The sequence below is a fragment of the Ursus maritimus genome, assembly GCF_017311325.1.
Source record: "Ursus maritimus isolate PB19 chromosome X unlocalized genomic scaffold, ASM1731132v1 scaffold_X1, whole genome shotgun sequence".
NCBI classification, from domain to species: Eukaryota; Metazoa; Chordata; class Mammalia; order Carnivora; family Ursidae; genus Ursus; species Ursus maritimus.
The window spans coordinates 46,205,279-46,219,836 of record NW_024423319.1 but is presented as its reverse complement, the minus strand read 5'-3'; the positions used below and the strand labels follow the sequence as shown (position 1 = coordinate 46,219,836).

General features: G+C 43.5%; 1 protein-coding gene across 1 annotated transcript; it reads left to right on the top strand.

The window, feature by feature from the left end:
- The first annotated feature begins 349 nt into the window (after positions 1 to 349).
- On the top strand, positions 350 to 11,934 carry TMEM35A (transmembrane protein 35A). Its single transcript, XM_008701700.2, has 2 exons — positions 350 to 551; positions 10,303 to 11,934. The coding sequence occupies exons 1-2, from the start codon at positions 432 to 434 to the stop codon at positions 10,708 to 10,710; spliced, it is 528 nt and encodes a 175-aa protein (XP_008699922.1). The 5' UTR covers positions 350 to 431; the 3' UTR covers positions 10,711 to 11,934.
- The last annotated feature ends 2,624 nt before the right edge of the window (positions 11,935 to 14,558 follow it).

Here is a 14,558-nt window from a genome sequence, read left to right as displayed (position 1 = left end):
GTTGCCAAAAGGGAATGAATAACTGGAGGACCGTAGAGATGAAGAGTGCGCCTGGTGGGAAGTGGTGGGAAGGAGGTCTTCCCTGATTCCTCATTCCAGAGAGCGCCCAGGGACTGAATTCGAAGCATAACCTACTTTCCCCCCGTTTTAAGACGAAGTTTCCACCTCAGTTTTGGTCTTCTTTAACTTCCAGACTGTGCTTTTGGCCAGGAGTAAGCGTAGGGCATTAGGACCCAGAGATTGTTGTAGTGAGAGAGGTTGAATCTCGATCTCTCAATTTTTCTCTCGAGCTCCCTCCTCTCCCTTTGTCATTCTAGCTGCCTGCTGCCTCCGCAGCGTCCCTCTAGCTCTCTCTGTGCTAACTGCCTGCGCCTTAGACAGACGGGGTGCGCAAAGCGGAAGGACTAGTTGGGACCTGCCTTGGTGACCCCATGGCATCCCCCAGAACTGTAACTGTCGTGGCCCTCTCAGTGGCCCTGGGACTCTTCTTTGTTTTCATGGGAACTATCAAGTTGACCCCCAGGCTCAGTAAGGATGCCTACACTGAGATGGTAAGTGAAGCAAACGGGTGACGAGGGACGCACCCCCAAGGGATTGCGAGTACCTCTCCCCTTCTTTCCTTCCCAGTCCATGGTCCCATCCCCTTAACCCCTACCCCCACCCTGGACCATACCTTCTCCCCAACAACTTTGCAGCTCCAAAGGAGCAGCTGGACAAGAGCGATTTCATTTGTGGGCTATGCTGAGAGCACCTGTTTTGGAGCCACTGGATGCCAGTTGGGGGAGGGGTTGCCCAGCGAGTACACCCCCATCTCCAAGTAAACCTGAAGGCTGAGACCTGCGTAACACCTGTCATTGGCAGGAATCCTTCCGTCTTTCTAGCACACCCGAAGTCCGGGCAACCAGTCTGCAAGTCTGATTCCTTCCCTTGGAGCTAAGAGTTTAGCAAGCTGGAGAGTTTATTTATCTTAGGGAAGAACAAAGGGGAAGGAGGGAAAGAGCTGGGGGAGAGTGGGCTACTAAAACAAGCAGTTCTTAGGGGCGGGAAAGGTATTCCTCATCCCTGGCGGACGGCTGATCACCTGGTCGCCTGGGCGTGTGTGTCTGTATCCTTGAGACAAAGCAGTCTTGGCCCAAATAAAGGTCACTGAGCGCCAGCTTCTTCCCCTTCTCTCAAGGGAGACCTGGGTGTTTTGTTTTGTTTTGTTCTGTTTTGTTTTGTTTGTGGGCTAATCTGCAAAATCTGCAAAGTCCGCCTCTTCTCTCCTGCAAAATTAATCCCCACCTTGCCTCCTACGGATGCCCGGGTCAGGTCCTTTGCAGGTTTTCCGCTCTGCAGAGTTGGAATCACCGAAGGTGACTGGCCAAAACATTTCCTCTGCAACCTGGGGGCTGGGCTGCTCTCCCCAGTTGGGCGTGAAGAGGACTTGTTCCTACGCTATAGAGTGTGAGGAGATGGCAGGGGATGTTTCCAGCACTTTCGGTCTCGCATCTCTCCCCCTGTCACTTTGCCTCTTCATTTCCCCGCCCCAGCTGAAGAGAACCAGCTTTTTACTGCCTTTGCCTGACTGCCAGTAATGGGAGGGAACCCATTACTGGGCTCTCAAGGTCAAGAAGGAAAGGAGCTTAGGGGAGGAACAGGACGGGGGAGAGAAAAGAGGCAAAAGGGTCTCCCCGTTAGGGCCGAGGCGAGGAGGAATAGCTCCACACATTGACAGGAATAAATAGCGCTCTCCTGGAGCCCACTGCGGAGCCTTCCAGAGCCCCTCAACGTGAGCTGCAAATAGATGGAGACTGGCAAATTGTAGATGCTCAGAAAATGTTTGCAGGCAGCTCTGGCTTCTGCCTCAGGGTTTGAGCTGGTGCTTTCTATGTCTCTCTCACCACGGGATCACCCTGGGGTGGGGGAGGGTGGCTGGGATTCAAGGGCCTGGGTCGAGCCCCAGTGGCAAATACTAATGTATTTCTCCTTCTCCCTTCCCCTCCTCCCAGCATGTTTGACCAGATGGAATTGAAATCAGGTCAAAATGAGTATCCAAGGCAGCCTGCACTGGGGAGCGGAGGGGAGGGGAGGTGGGGTAGCAGAGCCACCAAAGGCAGAGGGACAGGGTGGAGGTGAAATGCCACTATATTTTTGTCGTGGTGGTAGTAGTTTAGTGTTAGATTACAAGTAAATGAATATGTTATTGCTTTTCTTTACTTTTCATGTATACATGTATTAATATGTTTGTGTGTGTACCTTAGGTATTTTTGAGTTTTCCTTTTCCTTAGGACATAGTATCCTTCTTCAGTATACTCCCTGGCCCCCAAGCCCTCCTCAGCTGTTTTAGAGCACCCCCCCAAACTGAACCCTCAGTACAATGTTAGGCTCTGCAGACAATCCAACTAAGATGGAGTCACCGGGAAGCTTCCTACCAGCTTGGCAGGAGCTCACAAGGAGGACCAGCCACAAATGGGTTTACAGTAGGTTTCTTCCTAGGGAGTGGAGCTGTCTATTACAGTCTACTGAAAGGCAGAAGAAACCAATATCAAGATTTCATATCATACAAAGGACCATATTTAAATAGGTATAAGCTAATACAACAGTATAGAACCATAGTGCATATATGTGTGTGCGTGTGTGTGCGCGCGTGTGTGTGTGCACACACAATTCTGTGCTTATGTGTTCAGGGGCATCTGGAGGGAATGGAAGAACTATATCTAGCTGGGAGGTAGACTTCACAGTAGTATGAAGGTTGAGGAGGATTTTCAGATTGCCTTTTCCAGGGTCCCCTCCTGCATTGAACATTGGCCCCAGGCTGGGGATGGCTGTCCAGCACAGGACCCATGGCACCAATCCTGGGCTGGCCCAGCTTTATTCTTAAGTCCATAGGAAATGGGAAAAATTCAGTTCTAGTGCAAAGAAGGGGCTCAATTTATATTTGTTGAATGGATGCCTGAATGAATGAGTCATTGGAGCATTGTCTTGGCTGGTCACCACCCTTCAGAGTTCTCTGGCTGGATCTTGATTATGCAGTTCAGGAGTCATTTCTTGCTCTTAGAAGGGGGTATGGCTCCTTAGGACCCCAACTCTAGATCAGCTAGGCTGATTATCTGGGATTTTCTGTTTTCCATTTAGGAGTGATTCCTCTGCATTGACAGTCATGCATTGCCTGCAGTAGCTTTTCTTACAAGATCTCCAAGTGTTGTTGTTTAAAGATTGTATGTTCTTTAAAAAACATATCACTGAAGTAAATTCATTTTATCAGTTATTCTCATTTTACTGATGGATCAAACTGATCCAATATCATAGGGTAAGCTGTTGTGGGAGCAGAGATTGGAAACCAAGTCCATGACTCAATATTCTCAGTAGGGGAGTCATTAATGATTACAACTGCCTTTTTGGATGTCAGAACTTGCAACTGATTCTCGAAAATATCTGGCACATTCCTGCTTCTTTTTCGTAACACTTCAACTACACCAATCCATACTTTTACTTTGAAACCATTTCCAAATTTAGATTTTTGGTCTTTTTCTTTTCTGCCACTATATATTTTTTCCTTGTTCTAAAACTATTAGTATTATGCTTAGGTGTTGTCCCCTCCACGAAGAATCATTGCTAAAATCCAAGCAGACAAATGACTATTAACTTCTTTCCTGTATACTGCAGAAGCCAGGAATGGTTAATGGAGAGAGCACAGGCTTTCAGTCGTATGGGTTTGTGCTTGAGTCCTGACATTCCTAGTGCCTCAGTTTCCTCATTGGTAAAATAAGGACAATAATTCTTCCCTTAGAAGGTTGTTGTAAATATTAATTGAGATTGTATATGGAAGCATCTGGTACAGTGTTTACATATAGCAGTTGTTCAAGAAATGCTCTGGGTGAAGTGATGGTGATAACTGATTCTACATTATGCAGTGGCTTCCTGACTAATTCGAATGGTCAGTTTAAGGGATTGAAATCAGGCATTTAGAAGAGCAAGAAGCTTTTTTCATGTGCTCTGGTGAACAGACCTTTATGTGATTAGCTAATTTTGAAAACTCCACACTTGCTGCCGGTTAATGTACAGTGGATCCCATGCAGAACTTCCAGATGTCTCTCTGAATTGCCCATTTGGTGTGTGTCGCCCCATACCTCCTCCAGATTTAGCAAGAGTCATTATAGAGTACTCTAGAGCCCACATGGATTCAACATGACCGATCACTCCCTTGACTAAATTCCTTCATTAATTCACTTGAAATTGGGAGACAGCACTTACAAATGTTGCTAAACAAGTTTCCTGTGCAGTGGTGGGGAACAAACAAATGGTTGACTTGCTCTAAATTTGGTATTCAGCTCTTTGCAGCAGTGATTCCTCCATTCTGTAATCAAAAAGAGCCACATGTAGAATGGTGAGAAAATGCCAAAATCTGGTCACAATGAAGCCAAGGGATTTTGGCCCCGAAGGAAAACAGGGCAAGTCTCTGCGTCTTCGCATCCCCTCATAAGGAAGGTTTGTTGATTTGGTTGATTTGCTTACCTATAGTTAAATGCCCTCCCGTTTGTATTACCCTGGGGAAACACTCCAGATACGTTTGGGCAGTTTATTTAAAGTCCTTAGGTAATCTTTTATGCTTCTGATCACTGCCATTAATTGCTTTCCAGCTAGGTAATAAGATAGTATTTCACTGATGCTTATACTGCTCTCTGAGGTGGTACAGTACGTTTATTCCCTCAGAGAGGAAACTGACCCTGAGATGTGAAGTGACTTTGCTTAGTTCATACAGCCAGCCCAAGCTAATCTCCATTAGAGCTGATGCCAGGGAACCTGTAGCCTCTCAATGGCCAACAGCTATGCTTGTTTCAGAGCTAACTTTGACTTAACAGTTGACGCCAGACTCTTCTGCCCTAAAATGCAACCTGGGAAGGATCCACTTTGGTTAGTAGGACCAGGTGTGCCAGCTTCCTCTGTAGGTAGGTACTATATGACAGTGGAAAGTAGAATTGCTTAAAATATGTTTATCGTTCACATGGATATTTGGCAATTAAACACGTGATGGCCTTTTACTGCATCTAAGAAATAATCGATACTTCACGTATGGCTTCTTCCCCCTACAAAGATGCAGGGAAGTCATACTCGAGTCAGTAAATTTTGCAGCGGTTATGTAGCCTTTATGGTCTAAGATAGCAACGAGGCTGAAAATTTTAGCCAAATGTATTTTTGTCGGTGCCCTCTTTGGCTTCATAGTTTTTTTTCTCTGTAAATTTTAGTGAAGTGTAACATACATTCTGAAATGTGCATCTAACATAAATATACAGCTCAAGGAATTTTCAGAATACTCCTGTGTAACCAGCACCCATATCAAGAACACAGAACAGCAGCTCCCCAGAAACCCCCCTCGTGGCCCCTTCCAGTTACTACCCCCCCAAGGATAATTATTTTCTACTTTTAACAATATAAGTTAGTTTTACCTGTTTTTGAACTTTATATAGCTGGAATTCACAGTAGATTAGCCATTTTTTTTCTTTTACCTAACTGGCATAAGTGTACTGAAGTGGACCAGACCACCCATTTTGTCCTGTTAGCTGACTTGGATCAGTCATTAATTGCAAAGGAAGATAAATGTAATTAGACAGCTTTGAGCTCTTCAAATAAATGTCATTAATATGAGATCATGGACCCTGGGGTATTGTGAAGAGTAAATAACAAAAAGAAAAACAGTATGACTAAAGAAAAGCTCCATATGCTTTTGACTCATATCTGAATCATATCTTCTCATATCATAAGAATGGACCTGTTTGATTCACCGCTATTATCATTAAAATAATCACCATGGCTTGCTTGCAAACTCATGGACTTCTCATTGTATGGTTCATTTAAAATGAAATGTGTGTGTGTGGCCCTTGTTTGATGCCATGATGCTATGACTTTTTTTTTTTTTTACTTAATCTCCAAAATGTTCATTTAAGTTACAAAAGGGGAAACCCAGATAATAAAATGCTTAGTAATTTTCTCCAAGCAACTTAGGGGCAAAACTAAAATTGAAATTTAGCTTATCTTAAGAATCTCAGCCCAAAGATACTGTTGGATGATTGCTTTCGATTAAAGGGATTTGAAACATTTGACTAAATACTCCTCTTCCCTGCTTCCTTGGCCTATAAGGAAACTATGGTTACTGGGTTATTGCAATGGAAGGGAAACACACCTAACAAAGTGAATTGTGAGAGCCTTTGGGAGAGTGACTGAGTCAACTCTCTTTATTCTTACTATCAGAACAATTAAAGTCTTTAGAGCTCTAGTCACTATAGATTCAAGATACGTGACCCTTCTATTGTTAGAACTGAGGTGGCCCAGACCAAACATTGATGGCGCTGGCAATAGTAGGATTCTTTTGATGTCTCCACCCTACTCCACAGGAGAAAGAATAAAGGGCTTCCTATAATATCAAGATTCCATCCAAGCTTGGTCCCATTTCTAACAAATTAAACATTCCCTGTCTGGAGTCCTGGAAATAGATGCTATCTGTACCTACTCAGCTTTGAACTAAAGATTTGATGAAATGGCTTATCCATGTGCAGTTTCCTCTGGAGAAAAGAAGGGGGAATAAGAGGCAACAGCTGCACAAAAGATCCACAGCTGTAGTTTAAGGAGTTAGATAAACAACTGAAAAAGTAATATGGAGTTACACCAAATGTAAAGAAAAAAAGATCACTGAAGTCATAGGAACTTGATTTAAAGACCTGGAATTTGGCCCCAGGCTACGGATTCCACTATAGTATAGTTAAGAATCTATTCTTGAATGATGGGTGGTTAGCCTTAGCCAAAAAAGGAGCGTTTCCAGAAGCCACTCAGCCAGCATCTGCAAGTCTTGGCTCTGAACTGACTGTAAGAAACTCATCATGCCTCCCGCGTTCATCATGTCAGAAGCTTACATTTAGGACTTAGGAACTGCCTCTTGGGAAGCTTTGTGTTGTTAATTAGAAATGGTCCTCACTTAAAAGTGTTAAGGAAGCCTCTTGTGTCTAGATTTCTTTCCCTAATGTTGCCTTGCTACTGTCACCAGAGTACAGAGGGAGAGAGAGTGGGCAGGTGGCATCTAGTTTAAAAGTGAGAAGAAACGGGTACACTTCTCCCCACCACCAGGTGCCCTAACCCTCATCTCTGCTCTTCTCCATGTGTGTCTGGCTTAGTTCAGCCCAGGGTTTTACTCTGCCAACTAGTCAACCTCTCTCCTAATTTCTCTGAAAGTCCCTGATTTAACCTAAAATGGGAAGAGGGAGGAAGAATGACTAACACTCTGTTTCTTTACATGATCAGGAACAGGATAGGGACTAGGGTGAGGTGGAATTTTAAAGACAGGATCTGACAGGGCCAGGATTGGGAAGAGATAAGGCGGGGTTGTGTAAGTACAGAGCTGGATCCTGCCTTTACATAAAGTTTTGATATCTTGCTCATTAATGATATTATTTACCTTAATCAAGGAATGTTTTTGGTGCCCTCTTAAATTTTGCATTCAAGGCCAATAGCCTGGCTCATTTCACTTTAGTCTTAACCTTGCTCAGGAAAATGAGGCTTAGAGAGAGGTCAAATAATTTGCCTACAGACACCCAACTAGAAAGTGACAGAGATGGGATTTAAAGCCAAGTCTGTTTGAATCAAAACCCTTGTTTTCTTTTTCACTAAACCATTGGTCTTTTAACAGTCCTCATAGAGGATTATCTTGTGCCACTCATGATAATTAATCCATGAAATAAGGTGCATTCACTTATCCAGAAGTGAGAGAAATAACTTAACATTTGTTCCAAACCTAGAGTGTGTGAACACTATTCTAAGTGCCAGATGCTTCTAAGAGGTCAAGTTGGCTTTCTGCCTGATTCTTATGATACTTGCCTCTCATTCGGAACTTTTGACTATTCTCTTCTTGAAAACCTTGGCCCCCGTGACCCTGTCTCTCTTGGTTTTCCCCCTGCTTTTCTGACCACACTGTCTTCTGTCTACTTTGTGGACTATCTTCCTCTTTCCATTTCTTAAATGTCTGTCACATAATTTTTCCCACTGTATATGTACATTCTACCTGGGATACTGATGACTATCCATTCTGTATCTTTACTCCAGACCTCTCTTACTGAGCTGCCTACCAGACATCTCCACTTAGATGTCTTAGAGATACTTCAACTAAAAAACCCAAATTGAGTCCCTTACTCCTTCCTACCCCTTGCCCCACCCCCAACCTGTTCTTTCAGATGCATGCCTAAACTTGGAGAATGGTAACACCCTTCTCTATGCAGGTACCCAAGCTCAAGACCAGAGAATCTTTCTTGACTTCCCTCAGTGTCCACATCCAATATAACACTAAATTCTGTTGATTTTGCATTAAAAGTATCCTTGACTCTGTCCCCTTCCCTCTATCCCTACTGTCATTACTCTAGGTCTCTTACTTGGTCTCCTTGCTTCCAGGCATTCCTCTCCCAATCCATCCTCCACACTATTTCCAGAGGGACCTTCCTCAAAAGCAAATTATGTTGCTCCCCCTGGCTTATAGGATAAAATCCACCTCCACAACACAACATATATAGTTCTCCATGATCTCATGGTGACACATATATAGACATATATAAGAGGACATATATAGTTCTCATGATCCATGATTCATATCTATTTCCCCATCACATGTCTCAGTCTCACCCCTCCCTCTCCCAACCTGTGCTGAACTGGGACAGTGTTTGAAACACACAAGTCTGTTCTGTGCTTCGGGGTCTTTGCTCATCCAGTTTCCTCTGCCTGCAATGCTTACCTTATTGATCTTGCAAACATCTGCTCTTCTTTTAAATATTCCACTCTAGCTTTTCTCCGTTTTCATCTAGGGAGACTTGACCACTCTGGTGTGCCTCCACTGTATCTACTGCATAATTTTGTTCAGCACCCATAACTTTTCTTCATATAAACTCAAGTTTCAGGAAGGCAGGGCCTTTGAATGACTGATATCTGTATCCAAAGTACCTAGTACAGTGCCTAGCGCAAGGAAGCACTTAATAAATACTGAATGAATTAATGGATACTTACTGAAAACAAAGGAGTGGGCCAACCTAATAATACACTTGATAAAATCTCATCAATTTACTACAAAATGAGGATCAGGCCCATCTGAATACAGTGAAAAATATGATTATCTATTACCCTAAGGTCAATATAATCTTATTACTTTGTAATATATCCAGTGACTCCCTCCTCTGTTCTGTGATGTCTCCCTTTGGGCTATAATTAGACCTTGTACAGATGTCTATTATGTGTCACTAACCACGCTGCTTTATACTGGTGTTTTGTGCATCTGTTTCCCCCCACTAGACCAAGAACTTCTTGACCCTGTCTTATTTACCTTTTTATCTTCATTGCATAATCTATAGTAGGTGTTCAATACATACTTGTTGGATTAAAATTAATGACCTTGCATCAGGCGAATCAAAGTAGGGTCTTGTAAAGTCCTGGGGATTTATCTCACTGACCATGAGAATGATTTTTATCTTACTGTATTCTAAAGATATATAAGGGGCTAACATTTGGACACGTTTTTCTATTTTTCTATTTACTTAGTACTCACTTTTTAATTTTAACAGATTCCACAAATATAAACTCCTGCTCAGCTTTTTTCTGAATTATCACAGATTCCAAATTAGGGAAGTCCAAATTAGTGAGGCTTTATCATACGGTGCCTTGTCTTGTTTCATTTTTGTTGGTATTCCTATGCATCTGGGTTTGGATGAGGCAGGCACTAGAAAATGTGGATGTGGCTAATCTGTATCAGATTTTATAGGCCCAATAAATTCTCTTATAAATGCTTTTAGTGTTGTTCATGATTTATAATCAGTAAATAATTTTTAACTCTAAAGCTAAATTCTCTTTGGTGCTGTTACTAAGTTTTATTTATTTATTTTTAAAGATTTTATCTATTTATCTTAGAGAGAGAAAGAGAGCGCAAGTGGGGGGAGGAGCAGAGGGAGAGGGGCAAGCAGACTCCATGCTGAGCGCAGAGCCCAGCCCAGAGGCCCTGAGGTCACGACCTGAGCTGAAATCAAGTGTCAAACCCTCAACCAACTGAGCCACCCAGGCGCCCTGCTGTTACTAAGGTTTAAATCACAGAGATCTCCGAAGATTGCTTGTTTTTTTCTTATCTTAATTACAAGGTTTTTATTTAGGGGCCACAGTAAAAAAAAATAAAATAAAATAAAGGGACCTGGTGGGGACATAGAAAGGGAATGGTGGGGAAGGAGGCCCTTGCTTGTGTGTTCTTCATTCTAATGTTAAAATCATGGTTAATGTGGCATTCCTTGTGGTATTTCACTCTAGAAACGTGCTTACAAGAGCTATGTCCGAGCCCTCCCTCTGCTGAAGAAAATGGGGATCAATTCCATTCTCCTCCGCAAAAGCATTGGTGCTCTTGAGGTGGCCTGCGGCATTGTCATGACCCTTGTGCCTGGGCGTCCCAAAGATGTGGCCAACTTTTTCCTACTCTTGCTGGTGTTGGCTGTGCTCTTCTTCCATCAGCTAGTCGGTGATCCTCTCAAACGCTACGCCCACGCTCTGGTGTTTGGAATCCTGCTCACGTGCCGCCTGCTGATTGCGCGCAAGCCTGAAGACCGGTCTTCTGCGAAGAAGCCCTTGCCACCGCCAGGGCAAGCTGGGAATGCCGGGAATACGGAGGAGCAGCCCTCCTTATATGAGAAGGCCCCTCAGGGCAAAATGAAGTTGTCATAGGAAATCAGAAGTGCAAAAAGTGGACCTGCCAGGCAGTTGCCTCCGTGACACCCAGGATGATGTCAGTGTGTGTTTTTCATTTGATCTATTTATCTTGAGGGAAAGGGAAAAATATAATCTGCAAGTTAATGGTCCTATTGGCTTGTGTACACCTATACCCTAAAATGACCTCCCCACATAGACGTATGTGCACCACCTTTAATCACTTTGGGGCAACTCTCACATCTTGCTGCATGTACATGTATATGGCTAACTGTTGAAGTGTATTTGTGAGATGTACTCCAGCAAGCATGTGACTATAAGATTATGTGTGGGAAAATGTATTTACTGTCTGTGTGTGTTTGTGTGTGTGTGTGTGTGTGTGTGTGTGCACGCACGCAGATGCGAGGAGAAGGCTCTGATCTTGAACTAATCCTGCACAGGTATCCTTCCCTTTATAGACTGATTCTAGTGAGGGCAGGATAAAATAAACCTCCTCTAAAGAGAATCCTACTTACTTCTGGTATAAATCAAGTGATGTATTCCTGTGTGATGAGGGAAATTTAGCTGAAAACTTAAATTTACCACTTTAGGAGAAAGTTTCTTCAATTTGAGACACTGAGTTATACTGGTTAGCCTCCACCGTAACAGTTGTTGAAATTTTAAATACTCCATATTAAGTTTAATTAAAATAAGGGATATATACAGTCAACACATAATCTAATTCTTCAAGTAAAATTGGAAGTTTCACCTTGCCTTTGCCCCAACCCATCCTACTAAGCTCCTTTGCTCACAGTTTGAAATTGAAGCAGTGAACTTGTTACCAGACATCTTTTTCTGGATTTTCTTAAGCCAAAAGCTGCCTCACTTCCTACTATTCTCAGCAGCTAACCAGGATTTGGCAGCTGCTCCACTGTTGCGGTTGAGGGAGCAGGGATTAGTCCCGTTAGAGGTCTGTGAATCTCAAACTCTAGCTGTTCTCTTAAATCATCTGCAACTTGACAGAAGAGCTGTATCCAGTGTTTCCCTGCCAAACAGATTCATTACTCCTACTGAATCTTCACTGAACTTTGCTAGTGTAAGCAGAGATGCAAGTTTGTCTCCTGTGGTTGTCTCGTCTACACCTCTTTATCATTACGGTGGCTGGAGTTTAGCAGGGGGAAGGACATTTGATATGGGTTGGTTGGATCGAGCGGTATGAAACTTTGCTTTCTTCATTCCATACTGCTGTTTCTCCTTGTTAGATGTGCTTTGATGGTTTTAATATTATTGTGCCAGGGATGGGGAGAGGGGTGGGGGCATTGTGTGTGTGGGGGAGTACAAATTATTGTATTTTCTTCAGTGTCATTGTTCTTGTTAATTGATACTGCTGTCTTATTTCTCTCATTCTTTCAAAATAAAAATTTTTGAAATTTGGAGGAAACTGTCTGGACAGATAATGAAAATCTGGGAAGAAAGGGTCATATGAAGCAATTCAGGCTCTTTTATTTTTGATTCCGATGAGGGAGAAGAAAGGGAAGGAACAGTATAATCACTTAGTATACTAACGAGGTTACCAACTTTCCAGTCTCATTTAAGTTCCCTCACACTTCGGTAAAGTCAGCACATAAGACAGAAACCATAGAATTAGGATCAACACAATTTTCAGATTTGGGGAGTTTTGCTTCACTAGGTGATGCCATGGGAAGGTGGAAGAATGAGTTCAGAGAAAATTGCAGATCTATGGAAAAAAGGGAACCAATGCTCTCTCACTGTGTGTATCCACAAAGTGGCACAAGTTCCAGTGCCACAGACTTGTCATGTTAGGCAAGTTATTTCACCACTCGGAGCCCCAGTTTCATCATCTACAAAAGAGAAGGAAATTGAAGCTTTAAAATCCCTTCCAATTCACAGTTGAGTCTATGAAATCATTAAGAGTATGAAAAATGACTCTTGAGAAATTTTCAGTTTTCCTAGACAAGAGCAGTTTATGTACTAGATAAAATATCAAACATCGAGTTCTCATGCATGATTAAACAAGAGTTCGTGAAAGTACCCTGAAAATCATATAAGATGTGGTAAATAGTAATTTCTGGCGTAGTCTTTCCCAAATATATCGATTTAATCTCTGATTCTTCATTTCTCCCTAAGATTGCAGTTTTCTCCTACAGTTTTGCCCAGTTTATGGGTATGTTTTGGCCTCAAAAAAATCAGTGAGAGCCATTTAATTTACCTTTCCTCTTTAATTCCTACTCTAGTAAGAGATTAAACTAGGGACTAGGCTCTGGTCTCAAACTAAACCCTTGTTGCTGTTTCAGCCAGTTTCTTTGAGACTCACCGATTCCTCAAAGTTAGAACTCTTTACGTGTTGCCTGGCGAGTTACGTGCAAGGTGCCACATCTAGCACAGGACACAGGTTTTTGGCAAACCCTGGAAGATATGAATGCCCACCCTCGGTAAAAGGAGGACGGATCCAGCCGTCCTTTCCTCCCACCCCAGAGCTTCGGCTGGGAAAAGCGACAGCTTCCTAAGTCATAGACTCAATAACCTAAGTCCAGCAAGGGATAAGCAGCCTTTATTGCGAAGTTTGCAGCTTCCTGTATATTCAAAGTCCCGAGACTTGCGGGTCTGGGCAAAATTATCACTATAATTACTCCTGTTAAATTCAGCAATCAGGACACTAATTGTCGAGTTTTACGCAAAATGACGAACGCGAACATTATGGGAACGCCAGCCAATCAGCTAGCTCCAGCAGCAACTACCCACAACTCGCGGGTCCTCTGCCCAGGGCGGGCGGGGCAAGAGGTTCTCGGGATTGGGTCTGCGTCAGCGTCGGCGCGCGCGCGCCTCCTCGCGCCGTTGAGGTGTAACCCAACCAATCAGGCTTCAGCAGAGCGCGCAGCTCTGCCTAGAGCAGCCTGGGTCTCTGCAGAAGCGCATGCGCGGGGCGGGGCCCGTTCTTTTGAATCCGGGAGGCGGTGTTTGGATTACCGAGGCTTCGCGACCGAGGAGTGTGTTAGGTGAGGCACTTTTAAGGACCGCGCGAAATGGGGGCTCTCAGAGCGGAGGGAATCTCCCGATTTCTGAGCAGGACTCTCCTGAAAGGTGTGGCTGGGGTCGGGTTTTTCCCCAGCTCAGGAATCTGTCCAGTGGGTCGGTCGTCGTGGCCCAGTTCGCTCTCTGCTGCGGCAGGCTGTGAGGGGCTGGGTTCCTGGGAAGCGATGGGAAGGTTCAACTGGATGGGGTTAGAAGCTGCTCTCCGGCCCTTCTTTTTTAGGACCCCAGGAAACTACTCGAAACTCGGAACCTCCCATTGGGTTAGATATGCGTATCGCTCTCCTCCTCTGGCCTCATATGTTCTAAGGACGTGGGACTAACTGTCATTCCAACGGTTTCCTCAGTTTTTCCCATTTGAAGCCAAAACTTGAAAGTCTTTCTGGAGTCCTCTTTCCTTTTCCCTACATCCAGTTCTTTTATCACGGCCTTTCCCAGTCTATCTGCAAAACGTATCAGTCATTTTCTACCTTTTCCACTGCTATATTAGGCCTAGTTCAGAGTACAGTCGTATTTCTACTGGACTCGTGAAGACTTTTTAAAAAATTCGTTTGTTTTCCCTCCTTGACCCCTAGCATTCTGTTCTCCACCCTGCTGCTAAAACGGTCTTAAAACAAATCATATGGTATCATTCCCCTCTCACATTCCTTCCCACCCTACCCCCATAAGTTTCAGGAGAGCAGAGACCTTGACTGTTTTGTTCTTTTATCCCTAGTAACTAGAACTGTGCTTTGCATATAGATGATGTTCAACAATTATTTACTGAATAAGTGAATTAATTAATGGGGAATGATTCTGTTGGGAGAATCCTTAGTTTGGTCACCAGTTTGACTTTT

What these genes read in the sequence shown, in the direction of transcription:
- TMEM35A (XM_008701700.2), top strand. Translation starts at nt 432, where the DNA reads ATGGCATCCCCCAGAACTGTAACTGTCGTGGCCCTCTCAGTGGCCCTG. An exon ending in AGGATGCCTACACTGAGATG is followed by an intron (nt 552 to 10,302) that starts GTAAGTGAAGCA and finishes ATTTCACTCTAG; the next exon opens with AAACGTGCTTACAAGAGCTA.